Below are 23,648 nucleotides of genomic sequence, written 5' to 3' on the forward strand. Positions count from 1 at the left end.
CCTTCCAGACCTAGGGCATTTGGTTGCCTTTCTTACTCTGTCCCTTTGCTTATTTCCTACGGGTCTCTGAGCAGAGGATCGCCACACAGGCTGCAGTTTGGAATCATCCTGGGGAACTTTTACCAAAGTACCTTTGCTCAGGCCCCATGCCAGGTAAACTGAATCCACATCTCGAAGGGTACAGACAGGTATGAGTAATTTTTAAGAGCTCTTCTAGACTAGTTATTTACAATGTTTCCTCCCCCAGCTCAGGACTCTCTTATACTCTTAAAAATTATTGAGAACCCCAAAGGCTTTCCTTGTATGTCTTATGTTATTGGTATTTATAGTATTCAAAATGAAAACTGAAAAAAGCAATACTTACCCTTTTAAAAACAGAAATAATAAGCTGCTTTCATATGTTTAAATTTTTCCATAATAAAAAAAGTAGGCAAAAATAACTTAGGGGATAAAGGTTCTGTTTTATTTTGCTTTAAGTAGTCTCCATGCCCAGTGTGCAGCCCAATGCGGGGCTTGAACTCATGATCCTGAGATCAAGACCTGCGCTGAGAAGAGTCAGATGCTTAACTGACTAAACCACCCAGGTGCCCCAGGAAATACGTTTTTAAAGATTTCAGAGTTTTATCTGCTCCCATTTGGATCATGATTTGAAAAAACACACACATACATACGGTCTAGGACATCTGAACACTGAGTGGATACTTGATAAAAATCATTATTAATTTTTAGATGTGATCACAGAATTGTGATATTTGTGCGAGTCCTTATCTCAGTGCTACCTACTGAAAAGTTCACAGATGGAATCATAGGATATCTGGGACAGCTTCAGAATAATCCAGGCGCAGGGCGCCTGGGTGGCTCAGCAGGTTAAGCCTCTGCCTTCCACTCACGTCATGGTCTGAGGGTCCTGGGATGGAGCCCCACATTGGGCTCTCTGCTCAGAAGAGAGCCTGCCTCCCCCTTTCTCTCTGCCTACTTGTGATCTCTCTCTCTGTCAAATAAATAAATAAATAAATAAATAAAATCTAAAAAAAAATAATTCAGGTGAGGAGGAAAGAGTCAGTGAGGTAGAAACGAAACAAGATTGGCCATGAGTTGAAAATTTTTATCAAAAAAATTTGATTAAATTTTTTTATCCATCTTCTGCTGACAGATAGCAGAAGATTCATTTTACCATTCTATGTTCATATATTTGAAATTTTCCATTAAAGAAAGTTCTAATAATAGATTAAAATCATCACACAGAAACCAGATAAAGCAAAGGAGAAAAAGCAGGGTTTTTTAACATTAGACAAAATATTCTGATCATTCAGTAAACAAGAAGAGGAATCTTTTTTAATTAATAAAACATAAAATCTTCAATGAAGACACAGTCATGGCCCACTTATCCATTTGGCACAGTACACACGAAGGTCCACAGTGCTTTTGAGGGTTCATGAAAATGTTTACACTTCTTTTAAAATAGGAAATGAACTTTTAGGATGAAGAACACATTTTTTTTTTAAAGACTTTATTTATTTGACAGACAGAGATCACAAGTAGGCAGAGAGCCAGGCAGAGAGAGAGGGAAGCAGGTTCCCTACTGAGCAGAGAGCCCGACACGGGGCTCGATCCCAGGACCCCGGGGTCATGACCCGAGCCGAAGGCAGAGGCTTAACCCACTGAGCCATCCAGGCGCCCAAGAACACATCTTAATATATAAATATATAATACAAATGTATTTATCTATATACCGACACAGTCGCAAAATATAGCTCTGGATGTTTTTTGAGGATAGGGTCTAGAAAGGCAAATGTGTATAGGGCCCACAGATGTCATAATGCAGCCCTGGGTATCATGGTCATGGATGTTTATGTGCTGAAGAGAAAGCAGCAAAATGCAAACAGCGGAGATCCTGGACTCTGGAATTAGAGAGCTCATGACATTGTGGCTACAACCGCTGAACGTGACTTTGGGTTGGCCCTTGGGGAGAGGGTGAGTCAGGGAGTGCCAATATGGTCATTAATAGGCTGGTTGGATCCTGCTGGTCAAATTTACAGAAAAGGGTCTGCAGAGAGGGAAAGATAGCAAGCACCTCTTGGGGTGTCTTCTCAGCTATCCCACCTTATGTGGGAAGAGTGTCCCCAACACCTCCCTTACACTGTCCTAGGGCTTCATATAAATTATCTGTTGTCACACTGGGCCACCAGCCATAAAAAGCTGGTTCTCAGGGAGAAAGCTCACCAGGGCTAGGGCTCCAGGAACCTAAACCACAGAGCCCAGAGACACAGAGGTTGAGAGTGGATTGATGGAGCGGTGTTTGTGGCCACATTCAAGGACAAAGTGTATGAACCCCTGGGGTCTCAGAACCTGCCTTTTTCTCTTCCCTATGAAGTCAACGCTCCCTCAAATCCTGAGTACCCTGACATTTTTATCATAAATTTTCTTTGGGGCTTAAGCTGTTCTGAATCACATTTTATGTTTGTAACATAAAGAAATTTTAGGGGCGCCTGGTTGGCTCAGTACATAGAGCATGTGACTCTTGACCTCAGACGTTGATTGTGGAATCTATTTGAAATTTTAAAAAGAAGAAGAAGAAGAAGGAGAAGGAGAAGGAGGAGGAGGAGGAGGAGGAGGAGGAGAAGGAGGAGAAGAAATAGAAGGGCACGTTGGTGGCTCAGTCAGTTAAGTGTCTGCCTTCAGCTCAGGTTGTGATCCCAGGGTCCTGGGATTGAGTCCCACGTCAGGCTCCCTGCTCAATAGGAAATCTGCTTTTCCCTCTGCCCCTCTCTCCCTATCCCCTCCCCTACTCATGCTACCTCTCTCTCTCACACACAAAAATAAATAAATAAATTTAAAAAAAAATTAAAGAAAGAAGAAAAGAGAAAAGAAAAGACAAGACAAGACTTTAGAAGTACAGGGACTTGATAACCCTAAGATCAGAAGTGTAAAGGGAAGCAGTGTGCCCCAAACCCCAGTGTGACACCAGTCATTTAGGCAAGGATGTTTAACCTCACCAGCATGGCCAGTTCCCCTCCCATCTCTTTCCAGTGCAAAGGTTGACACTAATGGGGCGATTATTCCTTGATAGAGAAAGCGCTCTCCCATTGTGCAGATGAGAAAACTGATGCTCATAGTAAAGAAATAGCCCCATCCAAACACCACTGGCAAGTTAAACACAGGAGAAGGCCTGGTAGGAGGGCAGAGAGATCTGCCAGCTAGCATCAATCAGTGACGACATCCCTCGCACTAAGTCTGCTCAACACTACCCTGCCTAGACCAGCAGCCACAGCCAACCTCTCTATCTGACTCCCTCTGCCACCAGGGCTCCAATCAAGGAGTGCTATTTCCCATCTTCTCTCTAACACAAATATCTCTGAAACACGTTTCTTAGTTTTTAGTTTTTACTTGTGTATTTCTATAGATTTTCAATTCTGAAAGAAATAGAGAAAATATTAAGTTATTAAAAATACAAGTGAAGGGGTCCTTGGGTGGCTCAGTGGATTAAAGCCTCTGCCTTAGGCTCAGGTCATGATCCCAGGCTCCTGGAATCGAGCCCCACATCGGGCTCTACATCGGGCTCTCTGCTCAGCAGGAAGCCTGCTTCCTCCTCTTTCTCTCTCTGCCTGCCTCTCTGCCTACTTGTGATCTCTGTCTGTCAAATAAATAAATAAAATCTAAAAAAAAAAAAAAACAAAAAGTTGCAGAGTTAGAAGAAATCTCTACGAGCACTAGTAGTGTAGGTGTACTTGAGTTAGTGAGAAGAACTGGCCCACTGTGTGACCCACCAATACGGCCCAGACCAAGGGGAGACGTGAAGTAACATAGGAATATGTCACTGTGACCCACATACTTTGGCTGGAGAGTGGAGTCCCAGCCCTGTAGAGGTGAAGTGGCAGGACCTGGTACATGACCTTCACACCAGCGGCCATAGTATCCAATGTCGCTTTTACCTGTTATGCTTTACAAAACCTTGTTCCTATTCAAAAGGCCTTCCACCTGGAAGTAAAATGTTACTAATAGAGGGGCGCCGGTGTGGCTCAGCCAGTTGGGTGTCTGTCTTCAGCTCAGGTCGTGATCCCAGGGTCCCGGGATGGAGTGCTGCATAGGGCTCCCAGCTCACAGGGAGTCTGCTTCTCCTTCTCCCTCTGCCCCTTCCCTCCCGCTTGCGCTCATTATCTCTCTCGAGCTCTCTTGCACTCTCTCTCTCTCAAATAAATAAAGTATTTTAAAAAGATGTTTCTAGGGATGCCTAGGTGGCTCAGTTGTTAAGCGTCTGTCTTCAGCTCAGGTCATGATTCCAGGGTCCTGGGACCGCATTGGACTCCCTGCTCTGCGGGAAAACTGCTTCTCCCTCTCCCACTCCCCCTGCTTGCGTTCCCTCTCTCGCTGTGTCTCTCTCTGTCAAATAGATAAATAAAAGTCTTAAACACAAACAAAAAAAGACTTTTACTGCTAGAAAGAGAAGCCAGAGCAAATGGATTGCCACGCCCCTGTTACCTGAGGGAAGGTAATGTGGTGGGCTGGCTCTCACTGAGGTTTATTCTACCATCTTGGCGGTTTGAGCCCTAAAGGAGGTGTCCTTATAGATGTCCCTGGTCTTCATTCAGGGACCAGTGGGACAAGTCTTCCCAATTGAGTTGACAGTCAGCCGGTAGTGCTGGTTCCCATGAAACTACTCTGACGGTGAGAAAAATAAGAAAAAAATAAAAGGAAGCCAATTGCAAGCACCCCCAGAGATTTCTGCTCACTTGCGCAGGCTTGAGCTGGGAAATATTACCACGACCTGTTAGGATATGGCCCTAACAAACTTGCAGGAATAGGGGCTACATGCCCACAAAACTGGGTTATCACCCCCTACTGCACAGGCACTTCTTTCTGAGGCAACTAGCCTTACCTTGACACATGTCCTTCCCTGTCCGTTTCTCAGCCCTACCCCCGCTCCTCCCGCTGGCGATCCTGATCTGTTCAGAAACTACAAATCCCAGCATGCAACACAGCCAAGGAGCAGGAGGCCTTCTGGGATATGTAGTGCTCCCAGGTACAGTGATTCAAGTGGTCCAAACTTTACAAGGCGTTTTTTCAAGATAAGTTAGGATGCAAAAAAATCTCAGCACAAGGCTAAAATGCATCCTCAAGAATGTGAAGGGCTAGAGCACCCATCCCCACGGTATTCACGCTAGATCTCACTACCCCTATGTGGCTGTTTGGCTGTGGGTCTGTGGTCAGGCCCTTCACAACCTCATCCAATCTGGGAGGGGCCTTGCTAATGCATACATCTGTCATTATAACTTATCTTTCCAAACATCATCAGTGACTCCCTCTTCCTTATTGGGTTCAAGTTCAACTTCTTTGAGAGGCAGTCAAGAGTTTCAGAACCCAGCCCTTCCTGCAAGAGTTTATATTCTAACCCAATCAAACCCAAAGTAGCTCCCCAAAGTCTCTGCCCCTCTCCTCTTTATCTGCTCCCCACCCCATCCAGAAACTCGCACTGCCCACAGCCACTGGAGCCACTGCCAGCACCCACATGTTTGGATATCCGGGCCCCTGCGCTACCCATCCAACACCATCCCAAACCTACCCCCTCCCAACACCATCCCAAAACTACCATCCCAAACACCAACACCATCCCAAAACTACCCCCTCACCTCTGGAGTCCTGCCCTTCAAATCCTCCCACCTTTCCTCAGAGCCAGGCCCTCACTTGCCCCACAGGAGGCAGAAATCCTGCTACAAGGAGAGGGCTGTGCTTCTGGCATTCTCTGAGGCAACTTGGCACAGCATTGCTTGTGAAACTGTTGTCTGGGGTTTGTTGGCATTCTAGCTAAGTAGGCTTTTGTGGATTGGCCTGGGACCCAACTGCGGCGTATAAATGTTATTTGAGTGAATGTATGGCATTGTTTCCATGGAGAAAATCCCTCTGAGCTCAGAGCATCTGACCAAAAGTGACCTTTGGGGACACTCCCCTTTGTGCCCTGGAGGCAACATCTGTGGGTTTGGCTCCAATTGCAGAGAGGGCCCGGAGAAGCCTCAGCTCTGGCCCAGCTTGGCTGGGAGTAGGTGTGGGCAAGGATCTATTTAGGTCGGATCTTCCCTTGAGCTGAGGCCCAGGAGGAAGGGGAGGAGGCTGCCCGAAGCCTTCGGGACTTGAAGATGAAGATGGAGGGCGTGAGTGATCCCAAAACCCCATCCACTGCCTGGCCCCGAAAAGACGAGATCAGGGGGGTTCGGCCTCCATTCGGCCTTTTCTTGGGTTAGGAGAGTGGGGGTTCAGGGGGTGACGAAGGAAGGAGCAGCATGTTAAGGATGCCTTATTCCGCTTGCCCTTTGGCGGGCCGAGGTCTTGGCGCCTGCACCAGGGGGCAGCAGAGGCGGAGAGATGCGCGCGGAGGAGGGTTTGTTTTTTGGAGGGATGGGAGTTTGTTTTCACCTGCAAATGGTTTTCCTGCCCACCATCGATGCCAGGCTGGGCTTCTAGATCCCATAAGAAAGCTTCCTTCGATCAACCATGAGCTAGCTCCACCACTCTAGGCTTTCAGAGACCGGAATTCTGTCCTCGGGGGCGGGGCAGGGGGGGTGATGATCAAAGCTGTGCCGTCGGGGATCCAGCGGGGAGGGGCGGGACGCTGCCTCCCGGTCCTCGGGGTCCCTCCCCGGCCCGCCTGGTTGCGGGGGTTGCGGCTGCCCGCACGCGCGCACTGATCCTCTCGCACTCGGACACCCGCAGCCACGCGTCCAGCGAAGAAGGGGTGTCCCGATTAGAAGGAGGCGTGGAGTTAAATTTTATTCTACTGCCAGGACTGGAGGGAGCCAGGAAATGCTGTATGAGGATGGGAAGCCTCAAGAGAGGTGGGGAGGTTAGCTAGGGACGCCTGGCTGAGCTGCTGCCCTGAACAGAAGGGCCCTACCCAGACCCAGAGGGCACAGAGCTCCTGAGTAAGCCTTGAGAGGGGCCGCTAGGGAAGAAGTGGGGGCGGCAAAGCACGCGATGGGACGAGGACTGTGCACTTGACACAAAGAGAAGCCTGGATCGGGATAGCGGTAATACTGGCAGGTGCAAGCGGCCTTCGACCACACCCACAGCCGGGGGGAGGGGTGGTGGCGGCAGGAAACATTGTCTCGGACGTGAGCCTCAGTTTCCTCATTTGCAAAGAGTTGAGACTAGACCTTGTGAGGCCCCCTTCCACCCCTGAGGTCCCTAAAGATGGGAAATGGGGGTGCGGAAAGGTCGTGTTTGATCTGGACACAAGGAAGACAAGCACACCCTCACCCAAAAACGATCCAGCACCCATGTCACACGGAACCCTGTCTCCCCACACAACGTCACTGGGAGATCAGCTTGTGAGTCTGGACTTGTCAGCCAGGTTTCATGAACTCTTTCTGGGCCTTGACACCACGAAAGGACAGGCCCTCTGGGGAAAGGGATGAACCCTTCCATTTCTGGGAAAGCCTCAGCCAGCAAAGAGAGGTACAGGTCAGGGTCTGGGGAGAGGGTTGAAATAACAAGCACCAACACACGCACCCCGGAAGGAGATCACATTATTTAACCATCAGTTAGAAAGGACACTGGTCGTAGGGCTAGACAAGGTCCTGGGAGTCCCTTCCATCCAGACGCCACACATTAACCCTTCCATAGGGATCAGTGAAGGTGAGGGGGCACTCAGGGGTGGGACCAGGGTGGCCAGGAAGGCAGTGGGATACTGGGGGGCTCACAGCCATGGGATTGACGAGCTGATAAGGACGAATTTCCATATTTCAACAGTGCTGAATACAGGCCCTGCTCTCACCCCTCACCCTTCCGTTTCCCCCCACCCCCGAGGGGATGTGGCCTGCTCCCCAAGTTGCAGGCAGTTCCTGCAAGCCCCAGACCAAGTGAGAGACAGATGGTGTGTGGGTCAGGGAGCCCAACACCTGGAAGGTGGAGCAGGGGAAGCCCCACCCTGGGCAAAGAGAATCAGACCCTGAGGCAAAGGAGACCATATATTCCAACATTCACAGTGGGTTCTACAGGCGGGCTGTGAGGGAGGTGGGGTTTGGCCTGAAAATGTCCCCCCACAGTCACTGAGGAAAGCCCTGAGGCAAGGAGGAGGGGGCTGGGGCTCACCCTTGGAGAGCCCTGTCTCCAGAGTCCGCTAATTTTTGTTGGCGTTTCTCTCTTTATCTTTTTTTGTTCTTTTGTTCTCCATTCTTTAAATAATTAATATAATTACTTTTAAATACAAAATACACAGTGTCCTTTCTCTTCTCTTCTGCTTGTTTGGGGGTGGTTGGGAGGTGAGTTTTAAATAAGGGTCCCAGCTGTCTAACAGGTCACGGGCTCCAGGTGGAAGGGCCAAGAACCCCAGATGCCCCCCCCCCCGGGGCGCCCAGCTCACGATTTACCCCTCCCCTGGTCTGCCCCTGATTGGGGGCTCTCCGTCCCCTGGCCCAAAGCCCCCTAGATGGTGAGGAGCCCTCTTGGGAGGCGGCACAGAGCTAACGCTGTGGGATTCCAGGTGGGCCTGGTTTCGGTGCATGGGGTTAGACTGAGCAGGTCCTAGCCCATGAAACAGACAGGCCCCAACAGCACCCCTCCCCGCCGAGGGGGGGCCCCCAGGTCTGAGAAGGAGGCATCCAGCACTGGTAGCTGCTCCAGCACGGGCGTCCGCACCTCCAGCACCGTCCGGCCTTGCTGTGTCTTGAGGGGAAGACAGGAGAGAGGGAGCAGTGAGCATGGTGGAGGGGCGCGTGCACACACACACACCCCAAGATCCCCCAGGCTTGGCACCAGGCTCGCCTCTCCTCTGAGGGCCCTAAGATGCTGTTCCTCCCAATCCTTGTCACGTGGTCAGACTTGATAGATTTTCTTCCTCAAATGTCTTCCAGGGTTGGGGTTGGGAAAGCTAGGGCAATGTGTGTGTGTATGTCTGCACACGTGCACACATGCATGGGTGCACACATCCACGTATGCTCACGAGCCAGTCTGTGTGTTTGTCTTTGAGACTATCCCCCTGGGGTGGTTGTGTGAGTCAGCGTGACTCCACGGGGTGTGTAAACACGTGTCTGCAGTGTAACTGCGTGATAACATCAGACACGATTCCCCGTGTGTGCATGTGTGACCCTGTCCAGGCAGCGCCAGGGGTGTATGCACATTCTGTGGGTATCTGTGTGCTCCTGTGCCTTCACGGGGCGGGGGTGATTTGGACCCCTGCGTGCCTTCATCCGACAGCCTGTGTGAATGTATGCACCAGCCTGCGTGACTCACTCTGGGTGATGTTGATGTGCGCACAGAGGTGAAGCCCATCTTCCATCCTTCCCACCCTCCTTGCCATCAGCACCTCCTCAGGTATATCTGACACCAAGAAGCTAGAGCCTCCTGCTCTTCCTGGGTGCCTCCGCCCAAAGAGTCTTCCTGCAGCCTGACTCGGGAATGCACCCTGATCCAGCTCTTCCTGCTTCCCACCTGACAGCCTTCTCTGAATTCCTTGACATAGGGGCTGGTCTCCAGGCTCAGCTCATCCTCATTGGCCCCCCGGAGCTTCAGGGGACCGCCTTGGGCCATCCCAGAACAGGGGTAGGAGACATCCTGATGGGCTGAGACACTGAGCAGCCGCAGGAAGGTGAGCTGCACCACACCGACTGGGGAGCCTTCTGAGTCGACGTAAGAGAACTGGCGGGAGAGAGGCTGGTGGTGAGGGGTAGATGGAACAGGGCTGGCAGAGCATCTACAGAAGCGGGGTCCCCAGGGCTGGGGTCACGGGCAGGGAATGGGTGGGCAGAAAGAGCGGAGGGAGAAATGGGCCAGAGCAGGAGGCTGGGACTGACTGAGGGTAAACAGAAGGCAAGCTTTGTCTAGGGTTGTCGAGGGAAAAGGCAGTGGGATGGTGGTAAGAAGGGAAGAGCCAAGGAAAGAAGGTGCCCAGGCTCTGTAGTGCCAGGGCGCCTGTCACAGAAACCCAGAAGCCACTGGGACTGTGAGTGGGGCAGGGGAGGGAAGGAGGGCAGCCCTCACTTGCGTGACATCATCTCTGGGTATCACACATGTTTCCCCTCCAGCTGTAAAGTTGCAGAAAACCCGGAAGGCATCCCGAGCACAGCCCTGGTTGGGGTCCACCCAGTACTCTCCTGTTGGGTGAGGGAGAGGAAAGGGTCAGGGTCCCCACAGGCGGGACCCAAGACACTCCTTGCCCCCCTTCCCACTCCCACCCCGCTGCTCCAAACTCCCACCCTCCCCACCATGCCCTCAGTCTCCAGGTCCCACTGTCCCCTGGAATCCCACAACGCTGCCCACCCTACTTCATGCCCCATCACCACCTTACACCCCTGCCCGTCTGTGGTACCCTTCCCCACAGTGGCATGCCCAGGCCCCCGATGGAGGGGGCAGGAGCACTGACACCTCACGTCGGTACAATATGTGGTGGTAGATTCGCACGCGTGCCCGTCTGTGTAAATGCAAGCACGTGTGTACACGTGTGTATGTTTGTCACTTCTTGCAGGCAGCAGGCTGATCGTGAGCCGGTCTGCACCGGGAGGACCAGATCAGTTGTCAAATATTGAAAAACTCCCCACCTGGCTGGTGAAGAGCTGCCATTCCAGGCCCCTTGACCCTCACCCCCACCCCACCCCTTCCCCCAAGAAGTCCCTGCATCCACTCTGCTTTTCATCCTGTTGTAACGCCGTCTCCTGAGGCTGGCACTGACCGTCGGGCAGCTCCGGGTGGCAGAGCTTCAGGTCCTGGCATGTACGAGCGGGGCTGTCCTGGGTCCCTGTCGGCCGCCTCATCTGCTCAATCTCCTCCCGCAAGGAGTCGAGGGAGCCAAAGATCTCCTCCAGCCCCCCAGCACTGCCTGGAGCCCCCCCAGTCGGCATGGCCTCATCCTGCATCAGGCGGCTTCCGTCCACGGAGCGCCGAGTCTTCTTGGGCATCTGGATGGGCAGGGGCTGGATCACCTCACCGGGGGGGCCCTGTGTGGAAGGAAGAATGGAAAAGGTGAGAGACAAATGGATAGGAGGTAGAAGCCAAGAATCTCTGAGAAAGAGAGGCAGAGGCGGAGCAGACAGAGGCAGGCCCTGACTTGCAACTCACCGGGTGTCCTGGAGGACCCTGGACGCCCTTCTCTCCCTTGGGTCCAGCTGGGCCCTGCCAAAGGAGTAAATGAGCTCATGGAGGAATCAAGGGCTCATGCATGCAGTCAAGGCCGCAGAAGGGTCAAGTCAGTCTCTGGGCTGGGAATGAGCAGCTCTGCTGGAGGGAGCATGTTTGCCCTGGAGAGAAAGTGTCAAGTCTGGCTGGGGGAAGGGGGCAGAGCTCAGAGCTGGCTGGGGGTCACTCACTGTGGCTCCTTTGGCTCCTTTGGGGCCAGCAGGTCCCTGGGAAATGAGGAAGAAGAAAGAGATGGTCACCATGGGGGCAGGGTAGGACAAGGAGGAATGGAGAGGCAAAGTCATGAGTCCACAGGACCCTGGCTTTACTATAGGAGGGGCAGGCCTGAGGGAACACGGGGACATTCCAGAGGCCCTGGAAGGATGGGGGAGGAGACACTGTGTAAGGACATATGGAGGACACTGGGGCCTGTTCTGCTTGGCTGGTGGTTGCCATGGATGCCATTGGGGGATTATGGAGGGAGAGCAGTAGGGTTTAGGGGATTTAGTGAGGAACAGATGGGGTACTCACGGGGAGGCCGGGAGGCCCTCCAGGACCAATAGGGCCAGATGCTCCGGGGATACCCTAGGAAGGAAAAGGACATGGTTCAACTGGGTCCCCCTCCACACCCCTCCTGACCCCCCCAACCCCCAGCTGAGTCTCCACCTCCACCCTCCCCACCCCCACCACGAATCCCCACGCTCATCCTCCCAGACCTTCCAGGACCATGTCCTCACCGTCTCTCCCTTTTGTCCAGCAGAGCCCTGAGGGCCAGGAAGTCCCCGATCACCCTTCTCTCCCTGTTCCCCAGGGGGCCCAATCAGCCCGATGAGACCTGGGTGACCCTGGAGAAAGGACAGGTGGCCGGTCGGGGGAGGCAGAAAGGAAGAAACACGCATGCAGAAGGAGGAGTCCACAGGGGTCAGAGCCCAAATGACAGGAGAGACTCGGGCAGGGGACTGAGGACAGAGCAGGGCCTGTGAACAGCCCTCACTGAGCAAGGACCCCAGAGACTCAGTGTCGGAGCCCTGAAACACAGTGGTAGACACTCGGGGCCCCCACAGTCCTCCGGGCTGAGGGTAAGGGGAGATACCCAGCCGCAGGTCTGCACTCACCTTCTCGCCCTTGGCTCCAATATCACCTCGCAGGCCAGGAAGTCCCGGCGGTCCCTGTGGGGAGACAGAAATCACTCTGTGCATGGAAAAGTGGGACCAAGCTCTCCCCAGAGCCATGTCCCACCTCCTCCAGGGCTTTAGCTGGATGCCCACTGCCCAAGAGCACCACCAGCCTCGCCCCACCCACCCCACCCAATCCAGAGTCACTCACCAGAGGACCTGGAGGTCCTGCCTGGCCTGTGGCCCCAGGACGGCCTTGCTGACCCTGCAGATTCAAGGGGACCACAGAGATCAGGAGAACTGTCCCCACATGGGCACCCTTCCAAAGGCCCCTGACCCCTCCTGCCCTCAGCCAAGCTGCTCCACTCCATGACTCACCACTGAGCCTGGGAGTCCCCTTAGACCATCAGGACCAGGTTTCCCTGCTGGGCCTGCGGGACCCACAGGGCCTGTCTTCCCCGGGGCCCCCACAGCACCGGGATCCCCCTGAAACATATACAAGGAATGAGTCTTAAAGGACAGAGGAAAGGGGTAAGGGTGGAGGTAGGGGGTCCAATGTGGAAAGGATGAGACAGAGAGGAGGGGCCAAACCCCAGGAGCCCCAAAGCAGGAACAGGAATAAGTACAGGGAACCCCCCTAGAGAGAAGAGGCTCAATATGGGGTAGACATCTGGAGAGAGGAATCTGAGGAGCCAGAGGTGCCAGAAAATAGGGGGAATATTCCAGCACCCAGGATGGCCTCTCCCTCACCTTGGCTCCCTTCTCTCCTTGCCGCCCCTCAGGACCAGGGGTGCCGGCAGGACCCTGCAGGTAGAGACAGGAAGGAAAAGTCAGTGAGTCACCAGGCTCAGCTGCTTCCCCGGCCTGTCCTCCTGGCTCCGGGCGCCATGAGCCTGTGCATGTGTGTGCTTGCCTGCACGTGTGAACGTGCGCACGCGCGCACACACACGTGCATGCACCAACAGAGTTGCAGAAGCTGATTCCCAAACAAGCTGGTAGAGCTGTACCAGTTGTTAAAATAACGAGGAGTTCTGTATATTCAGGGAAGAGCCACCTGCCTGCACACAGTCTACTATCCATACACCTTCTATCCCAGCAACTAGAGGGTTAATCCGTGGCTCAGCAGGGACCCTCCAGGAAAGCTAGCCCCTTCCTCCAGGTCCATTCTGACCAGTTGATGAGTACCATCTCCCACACCCCCGCAAGAACATAAATAGCAAAGCCCAGAACAGACATGCTCCCTTACACATGGCATGCTTACAAATACAAATGTCCACACACATGCACCCTACCTCCAGGCACCTCCCTGCCCATCCCATCTCCACTGCCCCCATCTCCTATCCACCCAGCCAAGGACTGCTCCTCAAGGTCCCGGATGTCCACCTCACTTACCCGCTTTCCAAGTGGTCCAGGAGGTCCATTCTCCCCAGTGGGACCAGGGGATCCCTAGGGAGGGACAGGAGTGGATGAGTGTTTAGCCTCCAGCCAATGGAGTGGGGCTTAAAGGGGGGTAATGGGCCTGAAGGCTTGGGCTCTGTAGTGGAGGGATGGGTCACTGGTCACTCACAGGCTGTCCTGGCTCTCCATCCTCTCCTCGGTCACCCTTCGCACCATCCTGGCCCTGCAGGGATGCAGCAAGGTCAGGGATTGCCCAACCTAGCTGGCGTCACCTCCAAAACTGCCAATTTTCCCATCCCTCTGCCTGCCCTGCCTTACCCCCAGCTTCCCACACTCAAGCCAGTCAGCCGCACAAAGGCCCACACAGGAGCCCATCCTCTGTCTCCCTTCCCCTCCCACGAGCAGACTCACCCGAGGGCCACCTTCTCCAGGAGGACCAGGATCACCAGGAAAACCAACAGGACCCTAATGCAGAGAACAGGATCAAAGTCACCACCCCCTAACCCTACCCAGAGCCAGCACAGATGCTCAGAGCACATGCCACACTCTCCCTCTCCAGCTGGTGCCCCCGATGCCCAACGGCACACCCTGGGGAGATGGTCCCTGGCACTCTCTTTTCCCCACCTCATGTGCTGCATGCTTTTTGATGCTTTCAGGGAGTTAATTAGAAGGCATCTCTGACTTTCTTTCTCTGGATTTCACACCCTGCCATGGATTTCATACATCCCTGCCAGGAGACCTCATTCCAGAGCCTTCCACCCAAGTATCCCCCCATTCCTGGGTTCCTCCTACTCCAAGACCCTCCCACTCACAGACACCCCTATACCCAGGTCTCTCATTCACAAAGCCCTCCTCCCAGCCCCTCCCCTAAACTCACAGGGTTCCCTTTGGGGCCATCATCACCGGTGGGGCCTTTAGGCCCTGGTGGTCCTGCCTCTCCCGGTTGCCCCGACTCTCCTTTCTCCCCACGCTCCCCGCGTGGGCCCTGAAGGATGAGTAGAGGGTATGGATGGTCCCAAAGGGGTCTCGAAGATCAAGGATGCAGCCCCTGCTTCCAAGACACCTTCAGCCTCCCCTCTACCCCCTCAGTGACAGCAGGACGCTCACGGAAAGTCAAGCCCATAGGGCGTACTCGGGTCCCTCCTTCCCTCTGAAGAGCGAGCATGGGGCTCACTCAGACCCAGGGGTCCAGCCTCACAGAGCGTTAGGAGCACAGGCTCCTGGGCTGTAGAGGAGCTCCAGCTCCAGGAGGTCACAGTAACAGGGGCTGGGGTTGAGGAGGGTGTTGGGGATTAGGGAGCAAGGGCTCAGAGATCTCACTCACCTTGACACCAGGCTCACCCTGGACCCCTGGAGAGCCTGACTCTCCCGGCTCCCCCTGCAAGGAGATTGGGTTCAAAAACCTCCTTTCACCCCCAAATCTCGATATTCCCCATACTTCATTCTCTTTTGCCCCAACCCCAACCAAAGCTGGCAGAAGTCCAACCCTCATACCCCACCCCAAGACAAGCCCCTTCATTTACTCCCTTCCCAGTTACCTTCTCTCCAGGGGGACCTAGGTTTCCAACACCTCCCGGGGGACCTTGCGGACCCTGGAAGAGGAGCAGAAGTAGGAGTCATTGCTTAAGGGAGGGGGTAGACCCTGAATGAGCACCCCAAGGTCACAGCGGTGAGACAGCAGGAGGCCTTCCAGGGCCAGCGACTTCTCATGGCAGCTGAGATGAGACTAGAGTTTATAGTCTGGGGAAAGGGAGGCAAGACTGGCCGCAGGGATCTGAGAGGACTCACATCAGCTCCATTGGGTCCAGCTGGGCCTCGAGGTCCTGGGGGGCCGGGTGGTCCCTGGGGAAAACAGAGCAGAGATGGGGAAGGGAAGAGAAAGGAAGAGAAAGGCACACCAGGAATGCCAGAGGGTTGGGTGGGGTTGACATCTCAGGGTAGGGGTGCAGGTCTCAGGGGAGGGGGGCAGCCCCACCAGGAAGCAGCATGCAGGGAGCAGGGAGGCTGGGAGTGCTGGATGGGGGGGGAGAGACTAGCAGGTGGGGTTGGGGCCAGGGGGTCAGTGGGGTCACTCTTACCATAGGGCCCACATCTCCTGTTTCTCCCTTCTCACCCGAGGGGCCTGGCAAACCCTGTGCGGGGGTACACAGCCCAGACCAGGATGACCGACCCACCAGAGAACAGCTCCAGGTACACTTAGCCTCCAGTGCCCTCCCTCCGATCCCACATGTCCCCCAGTCCTCAGCAGCAGGGGCTGGTCAGCAGACCCATCCTGACCCCACCTCTCAGCCCCTGCCTCTACTTCCCCCAACTCACCTGTAGGCCAATGGGTCCCGGGGGCCCATTGAATCCTCTCGTTCCTTCATCACCTTTGGCTCCAAAGTGTCCCTGGGGTCCCCGAGCTCCGGGCTCCCCATCGGCTCCCTGAGGTGGAGGGAGGGCAGGGACAAGGACACAGAGATGGTCATGGTGTGGGAGTTCTCTCTTCACAAACTCCACACCAAGCTGGGCATCAGGTCCAGAGCCCTTACTCCCACGCTCAACTCCAAGGGTGCAGGGGAACGGAGGGCAGACTAGAAGTTGCCAGCGCCCCTGGAGGGGGGGGGAGGGGGGGGAGCAGATGGGGCATCAGTCACTCACCGCGGCTCCAGGCTGCCCCACAGGACCAAGGGGTCCAGGGGGTCCAGGAGGGCCCTGGGGGGAAAAAGGAGAGTCAGAGACACCAAGACAGGGAGAGACCAGGTGGAAACGAGGCTAAAGGCCAGAGATCAGAAGTCAAAAGTCACAGTCACTTACATGGTTCACCCTTGTTCCCTTTAGTGCCCTTCTGTCCGGGGTCTCCCACCTCACCCTATGGGGACAAGGCAGATGAGGTATTAGAGAAAAGACCCAGGTGGGGCAAGGAGGGGAAGACAGGGATGGGGATGGGAGGCATGCGCAGATCAGCAGTCTCATCGGGGAAGATTGGGCCCAGGGTCTGTAGGTTCCCACACCTTGTCTCCATCCTCTCCTGCCACACCGGGGGGTCCCGCAGGACCAGGAAGCCCCACAGGACCCTGCACCCCGTCTCGACCAGTTGGACCAATGGGGCCCTTCTCACCCTGGAAGAAAAGAAGAAAGGAGTCATGAGCCGGAGACGATCCCCCCCCCCAACACCCTCACAAGGAACTCTCTGTAGCCCAGCAGCTCACAACTCGCAGACCCCTCCCCAGTGTCTCTCCCCAGGGACCCCACACTCACCGGGACACCTTTCTCTCCTGCGGCTCCAGGGGGACCCTGTGGGCCTGGGCGCCCTGGGGGGCCAATGGGTCCCCCCGATCCTGCTGCACCTCGCTCCCCAGGGGAACCCTGAGACAGGAAATGGAGTCAGACCCCCACACCCCACCCACACCAGAGGAGCCCTGAACATGGTTCCCAGGAGAATAGCCCCAAATTGAATACCCAATGGCAGATCCTAGACTCCCTCTGCCTAGTCCCACAGCCCTGCCTAGATCCAGATGCCCCTCTTCATCCATCCTCACCCACTCTTTCCTGGTTCCTCCCTCCCGCCCCTCATGTCCCCCACACTCACTGCAGGGCCAGGGGGACCTGCTGGACCTTCATTTCCCTTCAAGCCGGATCCACCCTGTGAACCAGAGATTGGGAGTCACAGATGTGCGTCGGGAAGGCAGGGAAGGATGTGGGGGGAGGCAGACTTGGAGAAATGGGTGTGGGGGTGACACTGAGCGACTCCAGGATGCCAGGTGACTTGTTGGGGGACTGAGCTCTCACTCACAGCAGTGCCGGGGAGGCCTCTCTCTCCTGGGAAGCCCCTCAGACCCGCAGGTCCATCCTTCCCTGGAGCCCCTGGGGGACCAGGGTCACCCTAAGATGAAATGAAAGGTCATGAGCCACAGCCATGCTCCCGGATTGGACAGAGAGATCTCTGGCTTTTCTCAAATCCCAACTATCTGTTCCATTTAGCACCCCAACCCTGGTCTCCCAAGTTCCCCTCTGCCCGACCCTTTACTGACCTTTGTTCCTTCTTTTCCAGCTGTTCCAGTCAGTCCCTGCTCTCCCGGGGGGCCTGGGGGGCCCGGGTGACCTCTCTCCCCCATGGGCCCAGTTTCTCCTGCTGCTCCCTAAGAAAGAGACAGAAAGACTGATCCTCTGATCCTCTGCCCCACTCCCTGCCCAAAGAGGCCACTCTGCCATCCTAAAATGACCCCTCTGGATGCCCTTTATCCCCACCCCAAAGCTATGGGGAATTCCTGGGGCTCTCCTAGGCCACTGCGCTGGAGTGTAGTTCCCCAGTCTGGGGTAACTGCACCACCCCGCGTCCCCACTGGGGAGCTGCCCCTTTGGGACACGAGATGAGAACTGGCCAGTCGGGATCCTGCTCCAAAGGAGCTGGGGCATGTGATCGGGAAAAGGGAGAAGAGGATCGGACAAACTAACTTCATGGTCTGGGCTCCACTCTCCTCAGGGGGCAGCCATACCTGAGGTCCCACCACCCCTGGAGGGCCAGGGGGGCCAGTCTTCCCTTGGAAACCCTGAGAGAGGAAGAGGAGAGAGCAGTCAAGGCATGTTAAGCACAGACACTGTGGGACGGACCCCAGGTTCCTGGAGGAAGGGCAGAGTCACGACGGAGTCCTTGGCCACAGGTCTGAGCAGCACCAGGACAACCCCTTTGCCAGAAGAATCTCCATGGTGGGCCTACCAGATAGTCCTGGAAGGTCTGGGGGAGCCAGGGGCATTACTTACCACTTCCCCTCTCTGGCCTGGGTGTCCCGGCAGCCCGTCCTTCCCAGGGGGACCCTAGAAAGGGTTCAGGCATCAGGTGAACACTGGGCTGGGAAGGAGGATGGAAAAGGATTCACAGAACCCAAGTGGGTCAGAGGTCAACTTACCGGAGGTCCTTTGGGGCCAGGAAATCCATTGGGGCCTTGAGGTCCAGGGAGACCCTAAAGACAGAGCAAGGTTGAATGAGGAGAATGGGCAGGGGGTGCATATTCCCCGGCCCCCTACCCAGGGAGAGAGGGCAAGGGTTCCACTCAGGCTCCCTGGGGAGCACTGGAGAACAAGAGACTCAAGCCATACTCACCCTTTCTCCGGGGGGGCCATGGGGGCCATCACCACCTGATGTTCCCTGTAGGGGGTAAGAGAGTCAGAGGGGAAGAGGCGCTGCCTTCTAGCTCTGCTGGAGGTCAGAGGAGTCAACCAGGAGCCGGGTTAAAGGGCAGATGGTGGATGGAGTCCTGCCAAGACCACTAACCTTAGCGCCAGACTTCCCCGTGGCACCTCGGGGTCCCCGCTGACCCCGTGGACCCTAGAGAGCAGGGAGGGGAGCTGTCAGAAAAACCCAAATGCACCTCTTGGGATCTTGAGCCACATATCTGCCCCCCGCACTCACCGTGGGGCCCCGCTCTCCCCGAGGCCCTGACTTCCCTGAAAGGCCCTGGTGGGAAGGAAGCGAAAAGAACACATCACCAGAGGCGCGATCCCACTCATAGGGCAGCCCTGCCCTCTGCACCCCTTCCGTTCCCCCAGCTTACCCGGGCTCCCTTCTCTCCACTGGCACCAGGAAAACCAGGAAATCCCAGGGACCCCTGGTGAGGATGGAGAAGGAAAAAATTGAGATGTCATGAAAACAGAGGCCCTAGAAGAGCCAGTGGGTGGGGGTCAGGAGAGGTAATGGAGGCAGCAGGGTGGGAGGCCTGGGCTCTTCCAAGAACTAGGTGGCCTTGGACACTCCACCAGCATCCCCCTGCGGCTGCCTGGCCCTCTGTTTCCTCATCTGTAGAATGGTGTTGAGCTAAGTTCACTCTAGGGTCCCCCACCATTATCAGTCTAAGCTTCCTAGAATCAGTGGTCAGAGAAGGGAAGAAGAGAAGGGGCACAAATGGGGTATAATATCACCTTGGGACCCTGGCGTCCAGGGTAGCCAGGCAGACCAGGAACACCCAGCTTGCCCTGTGGAGAGACAGGGAGCAGTTGGGAAGGAATCAGACACCACACCATCCCTGGAGACCCCAAGCCCCAGAGACAGGAGCCAGCCCCCACCCAGCAAGCCTCCCCAGCAAAACTCCAGGCCCCAGCCCCTCCTCTCCTGCTCAGAAGGCTGCTTGGCTTTTGTCCCCCATCCTTCCTGAAAGTGGATTTTCCCCAGCTCTGGGGCTGGGATCCTGCCTCCTCTGCGCCTTTAAACCCACGGCTCCATGGAGTTCCATGACCTACTCCTGCCTACCCCCCGAACCTCAGCTCTCCTTCCCAGCACACACTCCCTGCACCACTGAGACCAGTCCCCTTGCAGGTTCACACACCACATTCAGGATGGCCTCTGCCCCCCGACCCGTGTCTGCACCACCCCAAGCCCTCCTGACATGCACCCCCTTCCTCCTGGTGCTTCAGGGCCTGCCACGCTCAGCCAGCAGTGAAGCAGAGGTTAGGAGCTGGCAGGCCTGCCTAGGTTCAAATGCAGGCCATGCCCATGACCGGCTGTGGTACGAACAAGCATCTTTACTTGTTGCAATGAACGCTCTCTGTAGCCCGGGGCTTAGGAGAAGCAGGCGCAGGGCTGGCCTTTGGTGAGGGCATGGAGATTAGCTCTGTAAGTCACCTCCTCTGACTGTTTGACTCTCCCTTCTTGTAATTCCTGCTGCTCTAAGTCTGGACACATTTTCCTTCTGCCTTGTACCTACATTCCTTATGCCAGCCTCATGCCTTGTCCCTTCCTCTATGCCATGTAAATTCTCCCAACAGGGACTTTTCCTTGACTTCTTATGTATCCCCGCCTCACTCCAACTGTCAGTGACCAGGGGGTGCCTTCTACAGAGAGGAGCATAATGAACATATCGTGGTCTTCAAATGACTCATTGACTCCAGCTGTGGGTACCGCCAAGCCCATCCTGATCCCAGTGTTCGGCCCTCATCCCCTCCACGTCCCCTGTCACCTTTTCGCCCATGAGCCCAGGGGGGCCAGGGTCTCCAGTGGGTCCAGTGCGTCCCTTCGGCCCCTCGGGACCATCTTCTCCCCTAGAACCAGGAACTCCAACCTCTCCCTGGGTAAGACAGTCAAAGAGGTAAGTGTCAGGGACTGGTGGTGTGGGCTGGGCCTCAAAAGGAGAGGTGGGCCCCGGTGAGGCTGAGTAGGGTCCCAGAGACTACTGCAGGACAGGGAGCCCCACAGGGACAGGGAGAACACTGCGACTATCAGGCTGGTGGGAAGCAGACTGTGCAGGTTGCCATCCTGCCAGGGTCGGGCTCCAAGGGAGAAGAGCACTGGTGATGGGGAATCTGGGGTTTCAGGAAATAGGCTGGTGATTGGGGGCTCCAACATGGAGGAACATCAGGACTTCGGGTTGGGGGGCCAATGTGTGGGTTTCTACTCACCCTGTCACCTTTCACGCCCATGTCCCCTTTGAACCCGGGAAAGCCGTCCTCGCCCTGAGAAAGATGGGGGTGAGAGGAGGTCACCAGAGAGGATAGGGGGTCAGGAGGTCAAATGGAGCATTTCGGAAAACATGGCGGAAGGGTGGATTTCGGAGCTGGAGAGCAGCACAGCGCAGGCTGGAGGGAGAAAAGCGGGGCAAGAGCTGGGCAGAAGGGCTGGTGCGGGGCAGGGTGGAGGTGCCGGGAGGCTGGGGGCGCCTCTCTCACCTTTTCACCCTTATGACCCTTCAGACCACGAATTCCATCCACACCCTGGAATTAGAAGGCAGACAGAGACAGATCAGGGACGGAGGCTGGAGTGGAAGGATCGAGCTCCTGAGACCCCAGCTGGCTCCCCTGACCACAGTCCTTTATCTCCCACCCTGGTTGTCCATTACCTTGACACCTCGAGGTCCTGGGTATCCTAGGGGACCCTGAGGTCCAGATGGGCCCTGGAAGAAGAAAGAAAGGTATCTAAAAAGGGCTCTTGGTGTGTGACTGTGGAGGCCTCAGGGCATGGAAGAAACAGTACAGACAACAATGGAGTCTGGATAGGGATACAGAGCATGGGACCAAGAATATTTCAGAGCCACATGAATGGTAAGACAGGGAAAACCCAAGGACTTTGGGGCCCCAGAGTCTGGGTGGAAACTCCCTCTGGGTGAAAGCAGGTATGGAAGATCTCACCTGGTTTCCTTTGGTTCCAGGAGGACCTTCCTTTCCAGGGTGACCCTGGGGGCAGGGGAAGGAGAATGTGACCACTGGCCACTGTCACCTTCCCTGCCCCCCTCCCTTCCCCTCTTTAACCCCACTTCCCCTTGTGACCCTAATGAAGCCAACTGACCAGGGGCAGGCACCACCAGTGACCTCCCAGTGAGGGACACACCATGTGGATAGTTACCAAATGCACTTGGAGGTCATTCACTGGGATGGAGGGTCAAATGGAATTTGGATTAAGAGGTGCGGACCCACTCACCGGAGGCCCGTCGGAGCCAGGCATGCCAGGGAGCCCTGGTTTCCCTCGAGGACCCTGCAGGGAGAGGAGGAGGTAGAGGGTCACGAGAGGGATCAGATCAGACAGTGGCTGAAGTCCTAGCCACACAGTGAAGGCTCTCCCTACAACCAACCTCTCCAGCCCATCCGCTGTCACCCAATCACTTAGTCACTTACCTTCTCTCCATGAGGCCCAATGGCACCCTGGGGCCCGGGGAGACCCTACGCAGAGAGAGAGAGAGAGAGAGAGAGAGAGAAGTCAGAGGGCCCCACAGAGGAGGCTGCTCTCTCCTGTAGCCAGCATCCCCATTCGGAGTATGAGCACTGGAGTTTGAGACCCTTAATTTCCATCCAGGGTCTGACCCTCTGTGGAAGCCCAGGAAGCCCTTGTTAAAGATGGGGAGGGGCTGGGAAGGATAACTCACCTGGGTTCCAGGAGTGCCCTGTTGTCCAGGAGGTCCTGGCTCTCCTTGGGGTCCCTAGAAACAAGCAACCAGGCAGAGGTCAAAAGAAGATGCTGACAGGACAAACTGAGGGCGGAGAGCTGAGTCCTAGCTGGGACAGCAGAGCACAAGAACCAGAAGCAGGCAGGGCGTCAAAATGATCACCAAGGAAACAGGACCTTGGCTAAGGTTCTCCATGCCCTTTACTCACCAAGCTCCCTTTGGGACCATGGGGACCATCCATGCCTCGGACTCCCTGAAACATGAGACGGGCTTGAGCAGGCTGGAAGGCGGGGCCTGGGCCTTGGAAGGACCTGTGGTTTCTGGGAGGCCCGGCCATTCCAGAGGGTGGGACAGGGCAGCCTCATGTTGGTCAGACCTCCAATCCATCCCAAACCTAAGCAAACAAAGCCAGCCCAGATCCACAGGGCGTGGGTCTATGGGTCTGTGGGTTTGCGGGTTTTTGTTTTGTTTTTCTTGAAGATTTTTTTTTTTAAGCTATGCTCAGAGCCTTTGGTGGACTGTACCACAGGACCCTGCAAGGGCACCTGGGATTAAAGGCTGGAGCAGAGCGAGGTGGGGCCAGGGAGGGGGAACCGGAGGTGGGGGGAGAGAGGCAGCTAGGAAGGGTGGAGAGTTGGAAGGGTCAGGGGGTGACATCAGGGTCAGAAGTCAGGGACAGTCACATACCGGGGGCCCAGGAATACCAGGTGGGCCTTTAGGGCCAAGGAGACCTCGAGGTCCCTGCAATCAGGTGAGGGGAAGAAATGACATGCATGTGCAAGAAATAATGTGTGCCTTTTGTATCCATATCCCTCCCCTGGCATCCCCAGAGCTCCACCACTAGCCCCCTAGTCACTCACCGATTCTCCAGGCAGTCCCCGAGGCCCAATCTCCCCATCATCTCCCTGGAGGAGGAGGACATGATGAAACAGCCTCACCCTCCACACCTCTCCCATACTGACCCCCTGCCCTGGCCACAATACTTACCCGCTCTCCATCCTCACCAGGGGGTCCAGGAAGGCCCTGGGCACCAGTATCACCCTAGAAAATGGGGACCAGGTAAGAGGGGCCTCAGAGCCCCCAGCACAGACACTGACCCTCTTCAATTAACCAACCAGTTTCATCCATTGAGCTCCTGCTGGGACCCTGAGCCTCCTTCCCTTGCCTTGTGCTCCCTACCCCTCCC

The 23,648-nt window shown here is 55.6% G+C and overlaps 1 protein-coding gene across 8 annotated transcripts in view; it reads right to left on the reverse strand.

Moving 5' to 3' along the window:
- Positions 1–7,504: 7,504 nt before the first annotated feature.
- COL11A2 (collagen type XI alpha 2 chain) overlaps positions 7,505–23,648 on the reverse strand; it is a 29,821-nt gene continuing 13,677 nt past the window's right edge. For 6 of the 8 annotated variants that reach the window (XR_006605175.1, XR_006605176.1, XR_006605173.1 and 3 more), the window contains 30 exons: positions 23,450–23,503; positions 23,323–23,367; positions 23,150–23,203; positions 22,671–22,715; positions 22,442–22,495; positions 22,194–22,238; positions 22,000–22,053; positions 21,711–21,755; positions 21,422–21,475; positions 21,252–21,296; positions 20,985–21,038; positions 20,546–20,653; positions 19,512–19,565; positions 19,148–19,201; positions 19,006–19,050; positions 18,868–18,921; positions 18,697–18,741; positions 18,503–18,556; positions 18,357–18,410; positions 18,092–18,145; positions 17,627–17,734; positions 17,389–17,478; positions 17,185–17,238; positions 16,854–16,961; positions 16,607–16,714; positions 16,410–16,464; positions 16,254–16,307; positions 15,930–16,037; positions 15,692–15,745; positions 15,404–15,455 (listed from right to left, as the gene is read on the reverse strand). Coding sequence is in view for 2 of the 8 variants with exons in the window: in XM_045074680.1 (XP_044930615.1) it covers positions 8,515–8,655; positions 9,421–9,627; positions 9,970–10,082; positions 10,658–10,922; positions 11,044–11,097; positions 11,292–11,327; positions 11,632–11,685; positions 11,838–11,945; positions 12,216–12,269; positions 12,427–12,480; positions 12,594–12,701; positions 12,966–13,019; positions 13,608–13,661; positions 13,783–13,836; positions 14,025–14,078; positions 14,491–14,598; positions 14,938–14,991; positions 15,152–15,205; positions 15,402–15,455; positions 15,692–15,745; positions 15,930–16,037; positions 16,254–16,310; positions 16,414–16,464; positions 16,607–16,714; positions 16,854–16,961; positions 17,185–17,238; positions 17,389–17,478; positions 17,627–17,734; positions 18,092–18,145; positions 18,357–18,410; positions 18,503–18,556; positions 18,697–18,741; positions 18,868–18,921; positions 19,006–19,050; positions 19,148–19,201; positions 19,512–19,565; positions 20,546–20,653; positions 20,985–21,038; positions 21,252–21,296; positions 21,422–21,475; positions 21,711–21,755; positions 22,000–22,053; positions 22,194–22,238; positions 22,442–22,495; positions 22,671–22,715; positions 23,150–23,203; positions 23,323–23,367; positions 23,450–23,503 (3,489 nt within the window). In the remaining 6 variants the exon portion in view is untranslated. Of the gene's footprint in view, positions 8,656–9,420; positions 9,628–9,969; positions 10,083–10,657; positions 10,923–11,043; positions 11,098–11,291; positions 11,328–11,631; positions 11,686–11,837; positions 11,946–12,215; positions 12,270–12,426; positions 12,481–12,593; positions 12,702–12,965; positions 13,020–13,607; positions 13,662–13,782; positions 13,837–14,024; positions 14,079–14,490; positions 14,599–14,937; positions 14,992–15,151; positions 15,206–15,401; positions 15,456–15,691; positions 15,746–15,929; positions 16,038–16,253; positions 16,311–16,409; positions 16,465–16,606; positions 16,715–16,853; positions 16,962–17,184; positions 17,239–17,388; positions 17,479–17,626; positions 17,735–18,091; positions 18,146–18,356; positions 18,411–18,502; positions 18,557–18,696; positions 18,742–18,867; positions 18,922–19,005; positions 19,051–19,147; positions 19,202–19,511; positions 19,566–20,545; positions 20,654–20,984; positions 21,039–21,251; positions 21,297–21,421; positions 21,476–21,710; positions 21,756–21,999; positions 22,054–22,193; positions 22,239–22,441; positions 22,496–22,670; positions 22,857–23,149; positions 23,204–23,322; positions 23,368–23,449; positions 23,504–23,648 lie in introns of those variants that run through there. The other 2 variants (XM_045074680.1, XM_045074678.1) reach the window with 2 other exon arrangements.

The sequence above is a fragment of the Mustela putorius genome, unplaced genomic scaffold (genome assembly GCF_011764305.1).
Source record: "Mustela putorius furo isolate JIRA1106 unplaced genomic scaffold, ASM1176430v1.1 tig00000135_pilon_pilon_pilon, whole genome shotgun sequence".
NCBI classification, from domain to species: Eukaryota; Metazoa; Chordata; class Mammalia; order Carnivora; family Mustelidae; genus Mustela; species Mustela putorius.